The sequence below is a fragment of the Propithecus coquereli genome, unplaced genomic scaffold (assembly GCF_000956105.1).
Source record: "Propithecus coquereli isolate 6110/MARCELLA unplaced genomic scaffold, Pcoq_1.0 Scaffold676, whole genome shotgun sequence".
Taxonomy (NCBI): domain Eukaryota; kingdom Metazoa; phylum Chordata; class Mammalia; order Primates; family Indriidae; genus Propithecus; species Propithecus coquereli.
The window spans coordinates 254,222-275,411 of NW_012152796.1; the positions used below are offsets into that span (position 1 = coordinate 254,222).

The following is a 21,190-nucleotide window of genomic DNA, read 5'->3' on the forward strand; positions in this document are numbered from 1 at the left end:
AAGCAAAAAAATGTGTTTAATAATCAAGAGAGAACACATTCAATAGAAGTCCCACAGTAAAACCAAGTTATTGGAATTAACAAAAAAGGATATTAAACAACTACTATAAATATATAAAACAACTGATGGGAAAGGAACAATAATTGGTTTGGGGGAGAGGTATAATGAGCTGAATAATGTCCTTCAAAAATTCATGTCCATCCAGAAACTCAGAATGTGCCGTTATTTGGAAATAGGGTCTTTGCAGATATAATTAGTTAAAATGAGGTCATATTGATTAGATGGTTCCTAATCCAATGACTGGTGTCCTTATAATAAGAGATAAATTTGGACACAGAGTGACATGGGAGAGAATGCCATGTGAAGATAGAGGTAGAAATTGGTGTGATGTGTCTACAAGCTAAGGAATTCCGATGGTTGCTGGCAACCACCAGAAGTGAGGAGAGGAAGGGCATGGAATAGATTCTCCCCCAGAAACTCCAGAAGAAACCAACCCTGCTGACGCCTATATTTCAGATTCTTAGCTTCCAGAACTGTGAAAGAATAAATTCTGTTGTTTTAAGCCACCTAGTTTATGGTACTTTGTTATGACAGCCCTAGGAAACTAGCACACAGAACAATGGGGCATTCCAGGACATGGATAGAAAACTTTAAAAACTTAACAAAATGGAAATTTTAGAACTGAAAAATATAATAGTTTGAATAAACTCTACAAAGGATGGGCTAAACACCAAATTAGAAACTCTAGAAGAAAGAATAAGCAAACTTGAAAATAGGTAGATGGAAATTATCCAAACTAAAGCAGAAATTTTTAAAAACCAAAAACTGAAATAATTAACAGTATCAATTACCTTTGAGATATTACCAAATTGGGTTCAGAGTAGGAGAGGAAGGAGAGACTAGGCCAGGGGAAATAATCGAAGAAATAAGAACTTCAAGATTTTCCAACTGGGTACAGTGGCTCATGCCTGTAATCCTAGCACTTTCGGAGGCCAAGGTGGGAGGATCGCTTGAGGCCAGGAGTTTAAGACCAGGTTGAGCAACATAGTGAGACCGCACCTCTACAAAAAAAAAAAACAAAAACAAGAAAAATTTACACAGGCCTGTAGTCCCAGCTACTTGGGAGACTGAGGCAGGCGGATCCCTTCAGCCCAGGAGTTTGAGGTTGCTGTGAGCTGTGATGATGCCACTGGATTCTAGCCCGAGTAATAGAATGAGACCCTATCTCAAAAACAAAATGAAACAAAAATTCCAGGTGCTCAAAACATCCCAAGCAAGACAAACAAAGAAAACCAACCACATGCCCAGGTATATCATAGCCAATAGTTGAAAATCAAAGATAAAGATACATACATATATGTATATGTAATTTTTTTTTTTTTTGAGGCAAGGTCTCGCTCTGTTACTGGGCTAGAGTGCAGTGGTGTCATGGTAGCTCACTGCAACCTCAAATTCCTGGGCTCAAGCAATCCTCCTTTCTCAGCCTCCCAAACAGCTGGGACTGCAGGCATGTGCCACCACACCCGGCTATTTTTTCTAGAAACCGGATCTCACTCTTGCTCAGGCTGGTCTCGAACTGCTGACCTCGAGCACTCCTCCTGCTTCGGCCTCCCAAGTGCTGAAATTATAGGTGTGAGCCACCATGTCTGGCTAAGAGAAGATATTAAAAACAGAAAAAAAAGATACATTACATACAGCAGGAAAATGATAAGAATTTCAGCTGATTTAGGCAAAAAATGCATGTCAGAAGGCAAACGAGGGACGTAAGTAAAGGGCTGAAAGCCTGTCATCAACCTAGAATCTAAATCTAGTGTAAATATGCTTCCAAAATGAAAGGTGAAATAAATATATTTTTAGATAAGCAAAAACTAGGAGAATTTGTTGTTAGAAGATCCACACTACAAGAAATGCCAAAGGAAGTGTCTGGGCTGCAGGGAAGTGGCGCAGATGAGACCCAGACCTACAGGAGGGAACGAAGACGCTAGAAATGACACGTGCGTGGTGAAATAGAAAAGACTATGTATTTGTAATTTTTAAAAAGTCAATTGTTGGCCGGGCGCGGTGGCTCATGATGGTGCCACTGCACTCTACTAGGGTGACCAAGTAAGACTCTGTCTCAAAAAAAAAAAGGAATAAAAAGTCAATTGTTTAAAGTAAAATTACAACAATGCATTTTAGGAGGTATGATACGTGTAGAAGTAAATTGTATAATAGTAGTAACAGAATGGTATCTCATGACGGCCTATTCCCGTTATGTCAAGTGAGGGACCAGACGGACCCCTGACTCTTTGTTATTATCCTGCACTTTCCCAGCAGCCTGGGGGAGGCATTCCAGCGTGGCCTTAGTTGGGATCTGCTGACTGCTACCCCACCAGCATATGGTGGGCATGAGGCCCAGGCCCACCAAGGCCCTTTTCTACCCCTAGCCCATGGCTTGGCCAAGTCTCTCTTTCAGACTGGTTTCCTCTGTTGCTGAGGTCATAGTTTGATGGAAGAAGCTGACCCTGAGGATACAGGACCACTGCTGTTTTGGGAGGATGCTCTGAAGGAGGAAGTCCTGGGAACTTCCTGGAGGAAGTGACATTTGAGGCGAGCTGGCAGAGGCAGGGAGATGGGCAAAAGTATGGCAGGGGGAGGGGCACAGCCCAGCCTGAACTTTGTCCGGAGGGCCATGGGGAGCTGGGTTAGGGCCATGACTAAGGAATGCTACTCTCTGGGAAGAGGGGAGGATGAATGAAGTGGAAGAGGCTGGGAGCTGGGACCTCAGCATGGGGGAGGCTGGGCAGGGATTCAGGGTCTGAGCCAGGCCCCAGTTCCCCCTCAGCCCCACCCCCCACTCTCTCACCTGCAGGGAGAAGTAAAAGCCTCCTGGGGGCACAGCAGGGCCGTCTCCTCCTGCACCTTGTAGGTGGGAGAGGATGGTGAGCCCGGGGCAGGCTGCCCTCTTCAAGGAGTCCTGACTGGGGCAAGGGAGGGGGAGTCCCCTTCTCCCCTGCCACCCGGTGCACAGATCAGGCTCTGTCCATTGGAGCCCAGAGTTCGCTAGTCCCCAGCAGAACATGCACTGAAGTGCAGACGGCACAGCCACAATGACTTGGGCAGGCAACGCTGAGGGGCTGGGAGGTCACAGGGCTGCACTGTGGAGCCCCCAGAGGCAGTGCAGGACCCTAGAGGGTCTAGGACAAAGGTTCTAGGATTGGTCACTGCTGAGGTGGCAGGAGCACTAGAGTTCCTCTGTCCAGTTCTGGGCCCAGAGGGCACCAACTCTAGCATTTTCTCAGAGGGGCATCCAAGGGCTTGGGGCAGGACCACTGCTGGTACAAGCCTGATCCTCCCCCGGCTTCCCTGCTCCTTGGGAGGTGTTTCCCCTGTCTGCCCCTGGCCAGGGGCCTTGACCCATATTCAGAGGAAACCTGGGGTCAGGCTGACACCACCCTGCATGCTGTTCCCCAGCTTCAATCGCCTGCATAGCTCCTAAGATGAAGTCCAAATTCCTTGAAGTGGGCACTCCAGCCCCGCTTCGGCCCCTGCCTTACTTCCACAACCTCCTCAAGTATGCCCACCTCCCTACCCCTGCTGGGACCCCTCCTCCTTCAGACCTCCTGACCCCATCCTGTCCAAACTCCAAGGCCAGGCCACCTGGGTCCCAGATGTCTGACTAGACGGTTCGTGCTTGCACTGTGTGGGTGCTGACTTTAGTGAAATATAGTTGGAAATTCATTCATATGCCATATGACTCCTTTCTTCAGACATAGCTGATTGCAAGTGGGGGTCTGGGGAAGCCATCAGCCTGTCTGAGCCCTGCTAGCCCCTGCACTGTCAGGCCGCACCAGGTTATTTGCTCTGTTAGCCAGGCTGGCCTTGTTTGTCTTTATACTGCCACATTCCTTTCAGCCTCAGGACCTTTGCGCATGCTGTTCCTTTGTCTAAAATTCTCTTTCATCCCTCCTATACATAGATAACACCTATTATCCATTTCCCCAGAAAAACCTCTGACCTCCCTGATTAGGTCAAATGCTTAGAATGTGTCCTCCGCATGTATCTCTTCCTGTGAGGACCTGTCAGAGCTGGAACTCCACCTGTGTGATCACTGTTATATATTGGTCTCTCCCTCAAGCCTGCGAGCTCTGCAAAGGCAGGGACCATGTCTGTTTCTGCCCATCGTTGTGTGCTGCAGCCTCCAGCATAGTGCCTGGTGTCTAGTGAGTGACAGGTGGTCGGCAGATGGATAGTCCCAGGCAGCAGTTCCCGCCTGAGCCGTCAGCGATTCCTCTGGGAGTGTCTCTTAGAGAAGCTCCAAGGTTTTGTTCAAGGAACTGAGGCCTGACTGAGGCGTGCCTGTGTCTACCAGGACTCTTTGCAAAGACGCTGTCCTCCCTCCTCTCCCCTCTCTATTTCCAGGTCGCTGGGGTCACAGACCAGCGCAGCCTGGCAGGAATGCTCCGCCTGCTTCAGCTGCTTTCGCCTTCCTGTCCCGCAGGCCTGGCGACAGGAATCGCAGCTGCTCCTTCCAAAGGCTCAGAAGGTCACGTTCAAGAAGGGCTCCTGTTCATCTGTTAAATGGGGATAAGATTTTTAAAAAGGAAAAAAAAGAAGGCCTCCTGGACTCTGAGAAAGGCAACCAGGGGCTGTCTGGGAGGCAAAAGCCTGCGTCTGGCTACACCGGCCTCAGAGACAGGAGCTCTCACAGGCTCTGCTCCTTCCACAGCGCTGTCGCAGGGCGCCCCGAGCTTAGCGACTCAATTCCTGAGTCACACACAGCTGAGACAGCAGCGACAGAAGAGCCCAACTCCGTCGACTCCAGAACCCAGGCCTCCCTAAAAAGCCAGTTCGCATGCTCCCGGGGTATGGCCTGGCTGGGACGCTGGTGCCCCACCGTAGCTTCCCTGCAGATGAGAGGGGAGCCGGGAGACTGCTCCCATTCCACACAGTAGGAAGCTGAGGCCCAGCGGGGACCTCGGGGGTCAGATGGCAGGCAGGGGTAAGGACAGACCCAGCGAGTGCAGCATCCGAGGCCACAGCCCCTCCGCCGGCGCCTGCGCGTTTAGGCTCCGGGTCCCCGCTCAACCCCGCCCCCATCGCTCGGGTTTTCAAATTTGAAACCTGCTTCTTTTCCCGCCCGACCGTGTGGACCAGCGGCGGGAGAGGGCGGGGCCGGCACCAGCCAATGGTGCCTCAGAGGCTCCTCGGCCCCGCCCCGAAGATGACGACAGCGAGTCCGGGAGGGCGATGGGCAAATGAGCGAGCGGCGTCCGGCCGGCCCCGCCCCGCGGCGCCCACGTGCAGCGGCTGGCCGGGGCCTCCCGGGACCCCGGGCTCCCTCGGCGCCGCTGTGTGCGCGGGGCGCGGCCTTCGGCACGGGGCTGGAAACGGAGGCCCAAGGCGCCAGGGAGCCGGCGTGGGGTGGTGGAACGAGGCGGGCGAGACGCAGCACCCCCCAGCTCGGGGGTTCGCCTCACGGCCAGGCCTGGAGCCGGCGCTTGTGCCTGCCTCGCGAGAATCCAGGCCACTTGCGGCGGGCGGGCTTGCGGAGGGTGGGCTCCGGTTCCCGGGCGCGTTCCGGGGGGCGGGGCCACGGGCGGGGCGTTCCCGCGGGCGGGGCGTCCAGGGGGCGGGGCCGGGCCCCTGTGTTTGTTGCACCGTGTCAGTTACATTGTAACAAAAGTGGTGCAGCCTTTGCTCCAGCCAGGCCAACACCCCAGGCCAGCCTACCGCCAGCTGTCGCCGACATGGAACCCGTGGCCAGTAACATCCAGGTCCTGCTGCAGGCGGCCGAGTTCCTGGAGCGCCGTGAAAGAGGTGAGAAAGAACCCTTGGCTGGATTCCTGGCGGCGACTTCGCTGACACGCGCTTCGACTGGACTTGGCTCCCGACTTGAAGGATGCATGGCCCTAGGGCAATAGCCATGGGGCGCCCACGCCCTCAACTCAAGAGGAGTCCGCGGGCAGTCGGGCTGGGAGGGGTTGGGGAAATGGTCCTGGCGCCAAAAGCTTTCCTTGACCGTGCTGTGTCCCGGGCTCCCGCTGGAACCAGGTCCAATCCCTGTCTGACACGGGCTGGGGCTCTTTCTGGCAGAGGCCGAGCATGGTTATGCGTCCCTGTGCCCGCACCGCAGTCCAGGCCCTCTCCACAGGAGGAAGAAGCAGCCCCCCCAAGCTGCTGGCGCGCTGGACAGTGAGCGGTGAGGAGGGCCAGGGGCCGCGGGGATTGGGGGGGAGGGGCACCGTCCCCCATCGGGCCCTTACTCGGCCCGCTACCTCCCTGTTGCTTGCATCTTCTGGGCCAGGAGGCATTCAGAGCCTTTGCCATCTCCGCACTCCCCAAACACAAACACACGCCTTGCTGTTCATTCAAGGACCCTTTCTTGAGCACCTCTGATGTGAGCAAGACAGTTGTGGGTCCTGCTCCCATTCTCCACACAGCAGACCCCTCACCCGCCTCACAGCCTTCCTCCTCTGCTCCCCTTGCCTCAACCCTTTGCATGTGCTGTCCTCTCTGCCTCCACCACCTGCTTTGGGGAACTTCTGTTTCTGCACTCAGCTGTCATCTCTGTCCGCGAAGCGCTTCCCGACTGGCTGGCTCAGGGCCTTGTTTGGACCCCCATGGCCACCTAGGCAGGCCTATCTTAGCATTTGGCCCCATGTGTGTCTCTGACTCCCCCGACCCCTGCCTAGGGTGAGGCCAACTCGAGGTCCCCACAGGGGGATTTTGTGGGGCACACATCTGTTGTGGATCTTGAGCCAGAGGGCCTGGGGATTGGGGGGGTGGGCAGTAGTTGGCCACCGCTCACCCCACCCTCCCTGGCATTGGCAGGTCTGTGCATAATGAGCTGGAGAAGCGCAGGTGAGTCCCAGCCCTGTCCTGACAGCACCAGGCCTCATGGACCACCTCCCTCTGGCCTTCCCTCCCCTGCCATCCCCCAGGCCAGCAAGATGGGGCTGGCACTTCCCTCCAGACCCCTTTCCCTGCAGGAGGGCCCAGCTGAAGTGGTGCCTGGAGCGACTCAAGCAGCAGATGCCCCTGGGGGCTGACTGTGCCCGATACACCACACTGAGCCTGCTGCGCCGTGCCCGGACACACATCCAGGTACGAGGCCACCCCAAACCTGGGCCAGCTTGCCAGGATGTGTGGAGGGGTATAGGATGGAGGGGCTGGGTGGAACTTGGGAAAGAGACCTGGGCTCATAGCCCAACTGTGTGACTTGGGACAGTTTTCTCTGCTCTTAGTTTCCAAATCTATTAAATGGAAGAAAAGCAGACAGTAACTCAGTCGGTTGTTCTGAGACTTAAACGAGTTCACCCTATAAATATTTGTTGTTATTATTTACAGCCATTATTACTTAAATCTCAGCTATGAGACCTTGGGCAAGTCACCTGGCCTGTCTGGACTTCCGGTTCCCCCTGTTTGGGGGAGGGTATGGCTGTTGAGTTCTGTGATAGACTGTGTGGGAGGAGGGCTAATCCTCGCTCTCCCCCTCCCCCATCCTTCAAAGCCTCCTGTGCTGGGCAGTCTGTCCTGATGCCATCTTGGGAGCATCAAAGACCAGGATGGGAAAGGACTTGAGAAGACCTGGTCTCGAGGGCCCTTGCTGCTGCCTGGGCTGAGCTCCTTGCCCCTGCTGGCCAGGAATGGGTGTGTGGACTCAAAGGCCCGGGCTGCTCTCGCCCTTGCCATGTCCCAAGCAGCCTTGGATACCAGAGGACTTTTCCTGCCCTCCTGGCCCTTTTGACAGAAGAAGAAACGGAGGCTTAGCTGTGCTATGAGCCAGGTCGCACAGCTGGTGAGAGGCAGATTCAGGACCCAGGCCCAGGTCCCCTGATGTGCATTATTTCCTCCAAGTATTTATCGAGCACTTGCTCTGCCAGGCCCTATTCTAGGCACTGGGGGCTGTGGCAGAGACAGACCTATTTGCCATCAGCAAATAAGTCACAATCGTGGGAACCATTTGCACTGTCCCACAGGTGGCTGTTTGTACTGTCACTGTGGCTGAATAACACTCTGGGCAGGTAATGGGCCCCACTTTCTCATGTGGAACTTGCCTGGCCAGCTTCTAGGGTGGCTGCTGGTGCCCCTCATGAGCTGGCTGGCCCGGGGGCAGGACCAGGGTTACTCCTTCCTTGAAACTCCACCACCCCTCTCCTGGACTCATGTCCACCAGCCTCCTCCTGGCCTCCTTGCTTCTGGTTTTGCCCCCAACAGGCTGTCTTCTACTCTGCCCTAGAATGATCTTTGCAGCACATAGATCTGCCCGGGGCCATCTCCTGCTGAAAACCCTCTAATAGCTCCTGACAGGACAAAGCCTCAGTTCCTTACTTCCTATGAAACTCAAGGCCCCTCACAACCAGGCCTTGCCACTAGGCGGCTATTTTGGTCTCATCTCTCCCTATTTCCCACAGAAGCAGCTGAACTCTCCCTGATCCTCCCAGCCTCCCACTGCTTCCTGCTTCCTCCTTTGTCTCTGCCTGGGCAGCTCCTACCTTATCCTTCTATGCCCAGACAAAATGCCCCTTCCGCCCGATTCTCCCCTTCTTGCTGAGTGACCGAATGCAGGCTTCTGCCCATCGAGGGCTCTGCCTGGAAAAGCTCTCAGCCTTTTAGTCCCTGGAACTTCAGGACTGGCAGAGCTGGGGTGGGACTAGGGGGACATGGATTAATGCTGAAGCCTTAGAGCCCCTGGGAGGATCTTAACCAGGAGTTACAAACTGGTAGCCTTTGTTTGGTCTGTAGTTTTCTAAAAATTTAAATTAGTTGGCAGCCCTTACAAGGACATTTGACATGAAAAAATCTGACTTTCCAGTTTCTCTTAAAGAAACGGGGAGAGCTGGCAGCACTGGGCCTGTTTCCATGTGGCAGCAACTGCCTGGAACCTGAGCTGGAGTGTGTACTCACCCGTGTGCCACAGTCCCCCAGTCCCTACTGCTTGACACCAGGGTACTCCGATCCTTTACATCTCTGGACTAGGCCCCAAAGGTCTAGTGTGGTCCCCTCCCCGCTCTAGACAGAACTCTCACAGGCCGTGCACGCGCAGTACGAAGGGCAGGAGGGGCTGGCTTCCTGGAGGATATGGGGACAGCCCTCTGGGGCCCGGATTTAGTTAGCACCCAGCTCCCCTGTCTGGCGCTGAGTGGTGCTGGACTGAGGCCCAAGTCCCCCCAGGCAGCTGACCCAGCCCCTTGCTCCTTCGGGATCCGCAGAAGCTGGAGGAGCAGGAGCAGCGGGCGCGGCAGCTCAAGGAGAAGCTGCGCAGCAAGCAGCAGAGCCTGCAGCGGCAGCTGGAGCAGCTCCGGGGGCTGACGGGGGCGGGCGAGCGCGAGCGGCTGCGGGCAGACAGCCTGGACTCCTCGGGCCTCTCCTCCGAGCGCTCCGACTCGGACCAAGGTAAGTGCCCTGAGGCTGGGGGGTCGTGCGGCCATCTGGGAGGCCCAGGTCTTCTGACTGGATCCTCCTACGCAGAGGAGCTGGAGGTGGACGTAGAGAGCCTGGTGTTTGGGGGCGAGGCCGAGCTGCTGCGGGGCTTCAGCGCGGGCCGAGAGCACAGCTACTCGCACAGCGCAGGCGCGTGGCTCTGACGCGCCGCCCAGGGCGGGCCTCTGCGCTGACCACCTCCGCTCGCGCGGGGCAGATCCTGCCAGGCAGGAGCCCTCGCCAAGCCTCCAGGGCTGCTCGGAGTCACCTGTTGGAATGGACAAGGACCCTCGCGTGGGAACAGGTGCTTCCCCATACCGTGCTGCTGGCTGCCAGGCAGGCCCTCCTGGGGGAAAGATGCCGCTTCCCCTTCTCCACCGGAGCCCTGTGGGGCAACTTGAGCCTAGGCCGCCCTTCTAGGCATTTCTGGGTAGCATTTGGCTCTGCTGATCCCATGGGGAGCGGGAAACCTCTTGGGCATTCAAGTCCCTTCCTGGACAAGGTCCCCTGGCCTTTGCCCCATATATACTTTAAGTATTTTCATTAAAAGCCTCTTTTGTAACTTCCCTTGTCCGTGGTCTTGCCTGATGAAAATATGGGAACTCCCAACCACAAACTGGGAAAGAGGAAATGAGACCAGCAGCCGGCCACACTGCTGGCGGGGCGGGCAGTACACATTCAGTCCCCATTTGGATGCTGTTCTGTCTCACTGCACAGACAGTGGAACCAGGGTTGGGTGACGTGACTCGCCTGAGGTCCAAAGTGAGGAAATAGCGAAGTCTAGATTCAAACCAAGGCTTTCTAACTCCAGAGCTGGGGCTGACTGAATTCAACAAATATTTATTGAGTACCTATTATGTGCTAGATACTGTTCCAGGTACTTGGGACACATCAGAGAACAAAACAAAGAGCCCTGCCCTCGTGGAGCTTACAGTCTAGTGTTTATTGCCACTTCACCTGCATATGGTCTGTGACTGGGGGCAAGTCATGACACCTCTGTCCTCAGCTGCCCAAAAAGGGGATAGCAGGCCAGGCTCAGACATGGATAACGTGCCTGGTGTATTGCAGATGCCAAACTGGACACCCACCCCCAGCCCACCCAGACAGTGGACAGGGCTGGAAGTTGATTTTTTAGTAAGAGAGCACAATGGGGACAGGGCAGAGGGTGTCAAGCGGAGTTGTCTGGTGTGCTGTGGTGGTGGCAGGCTGGCTACACAAATTGCTGCTGCTGCTGCTGCTGCTTGGTGGCTGCCTTGTTGGCTAGGTCCTTGGCCTTCTCTGTAGCTGCCAGTGCTGTCTCCTTTGCCTTCTCCTTGGCTTCCTTGGCTGTCTCAACAAGTGTTTTGGAAGGGGCCTCACCTGCAGCAGGTGGCAGGGGGCTGGCTTTAGATGATGCCTGAAAGGCCCATCTAATCACCCTCCCCCATGATTAACCTCCTCTGGGCCAGGCCCCATTCACTGGACAGACAAGGAGTCCCCGGCTCAGTCCAGGGCAATGGCTGACCCAGACTTGACCCTAGCTTCTCCCTATGAGGCTCCCTAAGCAGTATCCAGAACTCTCACCCTGCAGCTTGGCCAAGATGTACTCAAAACCTTTCATAGTCTTGGTCACGTTGCTTTTGAACCGGGCGAGACCAAATTCCTGGCAAAAAATGAAAAAGGGGAAGGATTCTGAGCTGCCGACTAACCCCAACCCAGCCTTAGTGCCACAAACCCTGAGCCCCAGCAGCCCCCACAAAACTGCTCACCTGGACAGCTCTGGAGACACCAAATAAGCTAGAGGAGACCCAGGCTTCCCGACGGATTTCGGTCCAGCCGCTGTTGTCAGAGTTCACATAGTAAACACATCGCTCCTCCACCATCTGTGCAGGGAGTCAGGCCAACCATAATCGCGGTGAAGTCTTTTACTTTGCCAACTTGCACATAAATTTGATCCCATCTCTTCATGAGGGGAAGCAATGAAATGAAAATCCGTTCCTTCCCCTTACTGTACCCCCGAGTGCCATTCACAGACTGGGAGCAAGAAGACCACAAAAAATGTCATTTTGCTCTCCGAGACCTCTCTTCCGACCCTTAAACTAGAAGGTACATGGTCTCTTGAGATCAGTAGAGGGCCTTCCAGCCTGTCCTGGCCCTAGACTTTCTGTTTTGTACCTTTCTCTCTAGACATGCACAGTGTGTTAAGCCTGCCATCCACCCACTGCAGCTCGAGCTTCCTGACAGTTCAGGTAGAAATGAATGTTTGACAGTTGTCACAGTTCCCATTATCACATAGGAAAATGTGACTGCTACTTCCAGGAGACACATTTAAGAGATACTTCTCACAGCTGTCTTGTAATTTACCAGACACAGACTTAGATCCCTCATGTAACCATCTGAGATGACTTCAGACAGCTGAGGCACAGTAAGGTGCCCACTCACTGTGTGACCCTGAAGGACACACCCCTCTCTGAACCTTACTTCCCTCTTTGCACAACAGAGAGGTTATTGTTAAGATAAGCTGAAAAAGAGAATTCTCTGAAAGCTTTCAGGGTGTTAACATGGAATAAGATACACAAAATGTTCCTTAACCTATGGGTTTTCAAGCTTTTTTAAAAGCAAGAGATCAAAGGAATGTGGAACCCCCCTTCCCAATATCTCAGCAGAAATCCATTGGGCAATACAAGTAAAAGTGCAACTCCTCTAGTCAAAGTGGAGCAAGGGGTCCAAAACCTGTCCCCCTGAGGCACATCCAACGTGCCTTATGGCTTGGTGGACTCCCGTTTGGAAACCACTACCCCCTCCCTCAGCATCATTCCTGTGGGTCCAATCTCCATGTGTGCTGCACCTTTGCGTTTAGTACTTGCAACAACTCTGAAGACAGGTACCCCTGCTCCACTGTGTGAACGGGTCAAAGGACAGGTCAGAGGCTGACCAGTGGAAAAGAAGATAATCTGAGGCTGTACCCCATAGCTGTCACTCCTCAGTAACCCAGACCTACCTCAGACCACAGAAGCTCCCTCATGGCTCTCTAGCCACGTGTACCTGAGGAGTTCTTTACTTTTGGGGGTGTAAAGGGGGGGTGGTGTCTCACCATCAGCCGGGCGTGGTTGATGTTCCAGGTGAAGGTGGTCATGATCTGATTCTGTGGGTCCACAATAGAGTCCTCCAGGATGTACACCGAGTGAGCAACATTGGCAGGAAACAGTCGCTCAGCCCAGCGGGGCATCCTGTTGGTCTTGGTCAGGAGGCGCCGTGACAGGAGCTTCTGGTCAGGGGTCACCTCCCGGTGTACTATATCTTCCGTCAAGACATGTTTGCTGCAGGTGTCAGAGTGAAGGTGACCCTCAGGGACCTGCCCCTGAGAGACTGCCTGTTGCGGTTCCTGTTTGGAGCCTTCTGGCCCAGGCGGGCCATGCCTTTCTGCAATCTTGCAGAGTGACATGTGGCTCAGATCTGAACTGAGAATCCCTCAAACCTATCCCAGGGCAAATTCCAACTTCCGCCTCCTCACTGACCTGGATTCCTGGGCCTTCCAGCAGGGCTGGATCTCATGATTTATTACACCACGTGGAAGGCCATGGACAGAGTAGGCAAGCACCCGGATTTCCAACCTCAAGATCCCTCCCAACTCCTGTGCTGCCGCCTCTTCGTGTCTCACCACCCTGAGACTTAGACTAGGGTCTCAAGTAAACCACCACCCAGGCCCAGCTTCCTTTCAGGATCTTGCAGGCCTGGCCTGGCTGCTTCCTCGATAAGGTTTTTGGGCCTTAAAGACCGCCACCGTTCCTGCGATCCCCTACAGGGAACTCGACGTGGAGTCACTGCTGGCCGCATTACTCGGGGGTCACCCACACTTCGATCTCCAAATAGCTAAGGGCGTGTGTGGGGGGAGGGGTTGCTCTTCCAAGAACCACATACCTATAGGGATTCGGGTACCGCTGCCAGAAGGCAGCGAACACTTGGTCCCAGGAACTCCGGAGCACGCTCTGGCCCAGGAAATACTTCACCATCGTCCCGGCCGGGGCGGGCTCAGCACCCACGCAGCATTAGGGGTGCGGAGCCCGGGGAGGGCTCGTGGTGGCCGGCCCGGCTCGGCGCACGCCCGCCGCCAGGCTAGCAGCTCAGTCACCACCGCACCTCACCCAAGCCGCCACAGCCGCCATGAATTGTCCCGGCCCGCGCCACTTCCGGCGCAGCCGCACAGTAGCCACCACTTCCGGCGCTCGCGTCACGTGACCTCGCGGCCCCGCCCCCTCCTGGCCCCCTCCCGCGGGAGTCGCGGTGCTGCGGGTTGGAGCAAGGCTGGAGGGGACCCCAGGTTCGGTTGGGAAGCCGAGCCGAAGCGGAGCCTAAGCCCGGCAGCCGAGCGAGCGAGTGACAGAGCAGCGAGCTGCACGGTGGCGTGCAGCGCTGTTGAGGACGCTGTCCCTCGCCCTCACGGCCACCTCGGGTCTCGGGGTCTTCGAGATAATTGGCGCCCGGGGCCAAAGAGCGGGGCAGACGGGTGCGCTGACAACGTGCAAGGCCACTCGAGACCGACGCGGTGTCTCGAGTCGCAGGTTGGCGCTTGGGGTCGGGTTCTGAGACTCGGGCGCTGCCTGGGCCGAGCGGAGATCTGGGTTTGCCTCCCGTCCCCGCTCAGGACCCTGACGTGGGTGAGGCGGCCCTGGGAGCATGAGCGGGCAGCGCGTGGACGTCAAGGTGGTGATGCTGGGCAAGGAGTACGTGGGCAAGACAAGCCTAGTGGAGCGATACGTGCACGACCGCTTCTTGGTGGGGCCCTATCAGAATGTGAGTGCACCCGCTGGGGCCAGGAACGGGTGGGAGGGGGCCAGCTTGCACCCGTGGCCCTGATCCCTTCCCTCGTGTTGCAGACCATCGGGGCCGCCTTCGTGGCCAAGGTAATGTCTGTCGGAGACCGGACAGTGACTTTGGGTATTTGGGTAAGTCCCCTGGGCATCTACTCTTGGGTAAACTCATTTCTTACTGGTTGACTTGTGGCCTCATGGAGGTCATTTCTTTTCTCTAGACCCCCGTTTCCTCACCAGGAAAATGGGGGTCTGGAGGATACGGCCTTAGTTTGACTAGGGCCAGGGTTGAGCCTCCCCCTGCCCTTTAGGACACCGCAGGCTCTGAGCGCTACGAGGCCATGAGCAGAATCTACTATCGGGGTGCCAAGGCTGCCATCGTCTGCTATGGTAAGGGAGGTTCTGGGCTGTTCCTCAAGCAAGAAAGGTTGGGTGCCAGGCTGGTTTTGGTGAAAGCCCTGACCCTTGGTTGTGTCTCCTGCATGCCCCATACCAAGACCTCACAGACAGCAGCAGTTTTGAGCGAGCCAAGTTCTGGGTGAAGGAACTGCGCAGCCTAGAGGAGGTAGGTGGCCAGACCTCACCATAAGACCAGGGGCTGGGGCTCTGTTGGTCAGGGGTGACCCTGGCCTTGTCTTCTGCCCCAGGGCTGTCAAATCTACCTGTGTGGCACCAAGAGTGACCTGCTGGAGGAGGATAGGCGGCGTCGACGTGTGGACTTCCATGACGTCCAGGACTATGCAGACAGTAGCTGCTCCTTGGCCCCTTGGGCGGTAGAGGGGGGAGTGGCTGCTTGGGTGGGTCACAGGAAATAGGGACTGCCTCGGTTGCCATGGCAATGTGCCCTAGGAGGGCTTTCTGGCCTCCTTGAACCATGGGGTCCAGGAGACTCCCTAAACTGCTAGCCTTCCCCTTTGTCTGTTTACCTGAGGCTTTAGTCACTTCTCTTTACAGATATCAAAGCTCAGCTCTTTGAAACATCCAGCAAGACAGGCCAGAGTGTGGGTGAGTGCTGTCCTCGGGCCTCACAGGAGGAGCACCAGAGCAAGCAGAAAAGAGCCTAGAGGGCTGGGTCTTTGGGAGATCCCAGGGCTACTGGCATTGGGTCCTCACTGATCATCATTTTTCCTGCCAGACGAGCTCTTCCAGAAAGTGGCAGAGGATTACGTCAGTGTGGCTGCCTTCCAGGTGATGACAGGTGTGTGCTTCCCTAGCCTTTACAGAGACTTCCCCTAGGCCCACAGCACCAAGCGCCCTGTACCAGTTACCTGGACCCCCCAACAGAATGGTGCCAAGCTGCCACCTTTCTCTTTGACAGAGGACAAGGGCGTGGATCTGGGCCAGAAGGCAAACCCCTATTTCTACAGCTGTTGTCATCACTGAGTCACGACTCACCTGGCCTGGGGAATTAAAGGAATTCCCCAAAGGGGCCAGACCCAGCTCTTGTCTGGGCTTGGGTGGTCAAATGTTTGAGCCACCCCAGGTCCCCATGGCAGCAGAGGTGGCACCTGCCTGTGCTGGCCCATGGAACAGAGGCAGCATTGGGCTGACTGTGGGCATGAGGAGGGATAAGGGCTGATTTGGACCCCAGGCTTCTGCCCTGGACAGCACTTGTGTCTGCAGATTATTTAAGTGGCTTCTGATCTGTAAATAAAATCAATGCACTGTGAATCACACTCAGCCCCTTTCCATGTTGTGTGGATTGGGTATCTAGACACCTAGTTCTTTCTGGGGCCACTTGGCTGGCCTTACTTTTTATATTAAGACTCCTCCCATCTCGTTTTCTTGTGGAAACCAAAACTTTGGCCGGGATTATGGCTGAGATGCCAGAGAAACAAAGGGCTCTTTCCGTGTCATTAGTGGGGGCAAAGATAGGGTGGGAGACTGGCTGGGGCAGCTCAAAGCTCACAATTCCTTTTGGGTGCTAAGAAAAGCACTTAAGTTATGTCCAAAGATAAAAGGGTCAAGCACTCCTACCTCAAGACAGGTTTATCTGGCTTGCTCTACTGCATCCGTCATGTTTGGGCCCACAGTCAGGCCTGTGATTCAGGTCCTGAGCTTCTTGGTGACATCCTACAATGTGGTTTAATGGTAGAAAAGGCTTCAGTTCTGCAAGACAGAAAAGTCTTATGGATCCAGATTTGGATCCAATTCAGCTACTAATTTAGAAACGGGGCTTGAGTTTCTAATTTGTAAAATGAGGTGACTACTGCCTAACCCAAGGACTGTGAAGGCCTTAAGTGAAAAGTAACTCCAGAACTAATAAATGCTTTTCCTGCTCTTCCCAGGGCATTTTGCTGAAAGGGCAGGAAGTTCAGGACTAGGTCAGAAGCCCACCAAAGTCCCCCCAAAGTATTAGGCCTTGAAGGTTCAAATTTCTGAAGGATCAGGTGTTACTGTAAACAGGCTTGACACCTCCCCTTCAACCAAAAGGAAATGCATTTGCCGTTGCTTTCCTGCTTTTTAGGCTTGGGCCGAGCCCTCTACAATACCCCCAACACCTGTCTCTGCAGAATTTAAAACTTAGCCAACACAGTCAGACTTAACGCTCACAGACATAGAAAGTGCATTGGTTCCACTTCCTTTTTAAAACCAATACCTCAAAATACCCTTCCTTCATGAGTGAAGAAGGCTTCCTGTGGAGGGATACTGAAACTGACACCAGCCACTCCCAACAGGAGAGAAAGAGGCCTGGGCAGCCATGGCTGCTGGGAGGAAACCCACACCACTCCCATAAAGTGCTTAGAGGAAGGGCTTAGTTCCATCGTGTCTCCCCCCACCCCCTCAGGGAACTATCTCTGGGGCTGACTTCTGCTCTCACCCCAAACCAGTCCTCCCTTCTGTTAGGCTACATCTCCCCACGGACAATAAAACAAAACACAGGGCAAGGGCCATATGAGTAAAGTTAAACTTTACTTTACAGTAATTTTTTTCTATATACAAAGAATTACAGTACATGTTTATGGGGACTCCTAGCACAGGGCTCCCCTCTTTTTCACTAGGAGTTTCACTTACAGCTGACAACCTATGGGGGTGGGGCAAAAAAAAACAACGATGGATCTTGGCTGACCACCCCTCCCCCACGGTCCTTTCTTAAAAATATAAAGATAGATCTCTATCGTCAGCTTGTTTCTTTGCCAAGACCTAGGAAGTTGCTCTTCCATGAGCTCCTGTGTGCTGCACTCACCCATCTTCAGCACACCCTCACCTACATGCACACACAGGCAGCACCCACCTCAGACCTGGAGACGGCCTGCCTCTGCCCTGCCCTGCCCTGCCCCGCCCCGCCCCGCCCCTGGAAGTCTAAAGCACCAGAACCATTCGTTTCTGCTCCTACTCCCTGTGCTCCTCTCTTGTCTGCCAAGCTTTCCTTAGTTTCCAGGGCCTTACTTAGACCTGAAGCCCCTCAATAGCCTGATGTTTTGAAAGTCACAGGAAAGCAGCTCTAGAGAAGGGACCACATAAGAGTTGAACATGTGCTGTCTTTGCTTATGTTGGTAGGAAACACTTCTTCTGAGGATGTGGATTTCTAATTAAAATAAATTCTTTCCATTTCCTTAGAAAATATCACTCTTAATCTTCATAAGCAATAGAGCTGCTTCCATGAGAGTGGAAGAGGTAGAGACAGGCCGAAGGGAACCGAGGGAGCCCCAGCGCCCAGAGCTCTCTACCAACCTGTTCCAGGCAGTGTGGACGGAGGCTAGGGACAAGGTGACCAACCTCAGCCCCAAGAAACTCAATGGCCACCTTCATCTCGATACAAGATCTCTTCTCCCTCTGGATTGCACTGGCCTACTCCAGGGCTGGGTGCAGGCTTCACTGAGGCTCTGCCTTCTCCCCCACTCTAACAAAGCCTCAAAGAAACCTTTCTCCATAAAGTCTTTCTCCCTGACAGGAACCCGGGTTTCTTAAGTTGCCAGTCCCTCAACCCTTGGCAGTGCTTTATTTATACCATGAGATTAGCACCATCATTACATTTTTGTGTACAAAACAATGATCTATTCTTACTTTAATTTACACTACAGCAACCTCTGGCCCTGCTGCACTGGCCCTAGGAAGCTCAGCTGAGAGCTAACTGGCTACAGCCAAGGAAAGTCTCATGCAGCAGCTACCTAGCTCTACATGATCTGGAATGTCTAACACATGGACAGCTCAAGCGTGACTCAGCAGGAAAAGGGGCTTGAGGCAGCTCCTCTCCTGCCATGATCTTGGAGAGATTAGGATACCTGGGCCCCTATGCCCTCTCGGCTGACAAACCCCAAGAGGACGACAATATAAAAAAAAGTTTTAGGAGAAAACCTGCTTTACAGGAGCTAAGGGTAAAACCCATCCAAGTTTCATGCTCTCCTGCTTACTCTTCATGGGTGAAGCTGCCAAGACCAAACTTCCTTCCTGCCTTTATGTTCTCCCGGGGCAACATTAGAACTACAATCTGGGAGTCCAGCTCCAGTGAGTAGATGATGCTGAGCTGGAAAAAGGATCACTAGGAACTACATGCCTTGACCTTAGTGTTGGATGGAGGATGTGAAGAATAAAATTATTATTTTCACCAATGCTAAAGATGTGGATTTACTTCAGAAAAGGATGAACTCAGTGATTTAAGTCATCTCAAACTCAATGACTTTCAAGCAGATGTTTAACATGAATGCTTTTGTAGCAATGACAGTTATTTTTCCATTAGACTGGGTTGGCTCCAGCAGGAGAAGCAAATGAGGCTCTGAATACAGATTTCAATAGTTTCCATATATTTTTTCCCAACTTAACAGGACGAGGAGAGGTACTGGTTTTATAGCTACCCATGGAGCATTTCAACCTTTCGTTTGCCCCTGGAAAAGGCTTCCTGGTGAGCTGGCTCCGAGGCAGACTCTTAAGACCTCAATCAAACACTTACCCAAACACACAAATATCATCCTACACAAGGATCAGAAGTTTCTAAGATAAAAGATTTCCTTTTGACTGCAATTCACACCCTCTTGGAAAAAGGGTCTCATTATAGGCTTCAAGAGAAGTCTCACAGGGGCTGGCAAGGTCACTTCCCACCTTCATACGAGAGTATTGTTTCCCAACAGTTGTTTTGACTCTGCTTCTAATTGGATCATGACTGCTTTTTAGATTTTAATAATCTAGTACCAGATTCTGCTATCAGTGGACCCAATAATTCAAATTTCTAGTTTCCATTCAATGGCCCTGAACAGAAGCCTGGCTGTTCATTCATTCAGATAAAGAGCTGTCCCCCAAAACCAAATATGGCTCAGAAGCTGTTTTTCCAGGCAGGTCTGGAATGAAGCCTCCAGTGAATGGTGGAGAATGGAAAAAACCAAAACACAACCACAAAGCGGCCAATCATGGCCCCCTTTCCCTCACCCTGTCCTGTCCTGTGAGACATAGCTAGACCGCTGTCAAGTCAATTACCTACCAAAGCCTACTTCAGAGAAGCTACTTCAGGATCAAACTTCTCCACTTAAAATTTTTACATAGCCTGCACACCACCCACCCAAAAAATTCACAGTTTATTTCATGAAACAAAGAGCTACGGTAATTTAACACACAACATAGTGAAAGGAGATTCTGACAGTGCAGTGCAGAAATCTTTTTCCGATCACAACTACAGATGACAGGAGAGAAAGGGCACAGGACTGGCACCGAGCAAAGCCTACTCATACAACCTAAGAGATTAGGGAAAGGGGCCTACTAGCTGCAGTTATATACTTATTATTCTCACACATGATAAATACTTAATATAATGAACTTTAATGTTCTGGGTGAATTTCTTTAAAAATAGTTTTTTCATGGTTTAAAATTCTTTTAAAAGAAAATAAGATGCTTTATGTTTTCTCTTCCTTTTGAACAAAGAGCTTTTCCTCTTTGACGATGTGGCAAGAGAGATAGGATGAAAGGGGAGAACTAGGCAGGTGGAATTCACAGAGGAGATTCCGAGGTCTCAGTGAATGCAGGGGATAGGCCCCCAAACTTGGGACAGCCCTGCCCAGCCTCGTCCCTCTGCCTGAGTTCATGTGTCTCAACTTCAGAGACAGACTTTGGGAAATAAAAGCAGATTCTATTTTTAATCTTTCTATAAAGCGCAAATGCTTCTATAACAACTATTGTTCCCTCCTTGAAAGTGATGGGAGTGACCTCAATAGGAACTTGGGATGAGGAAGTCAGGACCAGATACAGAATCCTGTTGAGGACGTAAAAGCCGTACGTAATTGAGACAGACTGGCCAGGAGACCTTTGGGCCAAGGGATGGCCTGTTGGCTAAAGCTGCTAAGTTGGCAAAGCAGAGAGGTAAACGTTGGTCTAAGGACAAAGGATGGGTGGGTAAGGGGAAGGAAACTAGCCAAACAGCACTTCCTGTTGGCAGTCAGTGAGCTGGGTGAATGGTAGGGCAGGGTAGCACCAACAGATTTCCCAGCCCTTGGGCCCCAGCTCAGGGCAGCAGTAACAGATAATCAGCAGTTATGAGGAGTCATCTCTTAGCCTGGACATTGCTCTAAACAACATATCTCTCCAGTCTTAGAAGAAGGGTTCTGGCTTGCCTTTGAGCTAAGTCAGCAGGCAGGTGTTCTCAATAAGAGAGCCCAGCAAAATTCTCAGGGAGGTGAAGAAGAGGATACCCTCTACTCAGGAGGGCAAAGGATCAGGGGAAAAGTAATTTCCCATCAGGACCTGGTACTCTTCCTGAAGCTGGTGTGTCTAGCTCAAGCTTGCCAGAGATTCCCTACGTCCACTGCCCGAGACTCTGAAATCTGAAAGCACCTGAGTGTTTGGGGGAATGGGGATGGGGTAGGATCATATAAAAGGAGGAAAATCGGTGGAAAAGAAAATTAAGCTTGCCAATTGCCTTCTTCCACTACTGGAAAACTATATTTTCATAGAGCCCAGCTCCCACTAACCACCTGCTCTTCCAAAGTCAGATCTTCAGACTCTGCACAGCCCAGACAGAAGCAGCAGAGACTGCCCCAGCCAGGAGCCCCCCTTGGCTTTGATGCAGC

The 21,190-nt window shown here is 53.2% G+C and overlaps 3 protein-coding genes across 6 annotated transcripts; 2 read left to right on the top strand and 1 right to left on the bottom strand.

Annotated features, from left to right (window-relative positions):
- The first annotated feature begins 5,729 nt into the window (after window positions 1-5,729).
- Window positions 5,730-9,763, top strand: MXD3 (MAX dimerization protein 3). The gene is made up of 6 exons (XM_012660707.1): window positions 5,730-5,799; window positions 6,076-6,181; window positions 6,814-6,843; window positions 6,972-7,086; window positions 9,195-9,378; window positions 9,454-9,763. Exons 1-6 carry the CDS (start codon window positions 5,730-5,732, stop codon window positions 9,567-9,569), a joined length of 621 nt encoding a protein of 206 aa, XP_012516161.1. The 3' UTR covers window positions 9,570-9,763.
- A 466-nt stretch (window positions 9,764-10,229) lies between these two features.
- Window positions 10,230-13,604, bottom strand: PRELID1 (PRELI domain containing 1). The gene is made up of 5 exons (XM_012660706.1): window positions 13,306-13,604; window positions 12,479-12,704; window positions 11,154-11,267; window positions 10,969-11,047; window positions 10,230-10,764 (listed from the first exon to the last, which is right to left on the bottom strand). Exons 1-5 carry the CDS (start codon window positions 13,395-13,397, stop codon window positions 10,616-10,618), a joined length of 660 nt encoding a protein of 219 aa, XP_012516160.1. The 5' UTR covers window positions 13,398-13,604; the 3' UTR covers window positions 10,230-10,615.
- Window positions 13,605-13,622: 18 nt separating this feature from the next.
- On the top strand, window positions 13,623-15,871 carry RAB24 (RAB24, member RAS oncogene family). 4 transcript variants are annotated; one of them, XM_012660709.1, is made up of 9 exons: window positions 13,623-13,946; window positions 14,030-14,178; window positions 14,262-14,330; window positions 14,507-14,585; window positions 14,693-14,760; window positions 14,843-14,942; window positions 15,150-15,200; window positions 15,331-15,393; window positions 15,514-15,871. In XM_012660709.1, the coding sequence occupies exons 2-9, from the start codon at window positions 14,062-14,064 to the stop codon at window positions 15,576-15,578; spliced, it is 612 nt and encodes a 203-aa protein (XP_012516163.1). In that variant the 5' UTR covers window positions 13,623-13,946; window positions 14,030-14,061; the 3' UTR covers window positions 15,579-15,871. The 4 variants fall into 4 exon arrangements, with proteins under 4 accessions (XP_012516163.1, XP_012516162.1, XP_012516164.1 ...); XM_012660710.1 differs by having other exon boundaries at window positions 13,669-13,891; XM_012660711.1 differs by having other exon boundaries at window positions 13,675-13,705.
- The last annotated feature ends 5,319 nt before the right edge of the window (window positions 15,872-21,190 follow it).

Excerpts from the sequence above, each read along its gene's own strand:
- RAB24 (XM_012660709.1), top strand. The coding sequence starts at position 14,062 with ATGAGCGGGCAGCGCGTGGACGTCAAGGTGGTGATGCTGGGCAAGGAG. Across the intron at positions 14,586-14,692 it reads GGCTGCCATCGTCTGCTATG|ACCTCACAGACAGCAGCAGT; the intron begins GTAAGGGAGGTT and ends CCCCATACCAAG. Across the intron at positions 15,201-15,330 it reads CAAGACAGGCCAGAGTGTGG|ACGAGCTCTTCCAGAAAGTG; the intron begins GTGAGTGCTGTC and ends TTTTCCTGCCAG.
- PRELID1 (XM_012660706.1), bottom strand. The coding sequence starts at position 13,397 with ATGGTGAAGTATTTCCTGGGCCAGAGCGTGCTCCGGAGTTCCTGGGAC. Across the intron at positions 12,705-13,305 it reads CGGTACCCGAATCCCTATAG|CAAACATGTCTTGACGGAAG; the intron begins GTATGTGGTTCT and ends TGACACCTGCAG. Across the intron at positions 11,048-11,153 it reads GTGTCTCCAGAGCTGTCCAG|GAATTTGGTCTCGCCCGGTT; the intron begins GTGAGCAGTTTT and ends ATTTTTTGCCAG.
- MXD3 (XM_012660707.1), top strand. The coding sequence starts at position 5,730 with ATGGAACCCGTGGCCAGTAACATCCAGGTCCTGCTGCAGGCGGCCGAG. Across the intron at positions 5,800-6,075 it reads CCTGGAGCGCCGTGAAAGAG|AGGCCGAGCATGGTTATGCG; the intron begins GTGAGAAAGAAC and ends TCTTTCTGGCAG. Across the intron at positions 6,844-6,971 it reads AATGAGCTGGAGAAGCGCAG|GAGGGCCCAGCTGAAGTGGT; the intron begins GTGAGTCCCAGC and ends CTTTCCCTGCAG.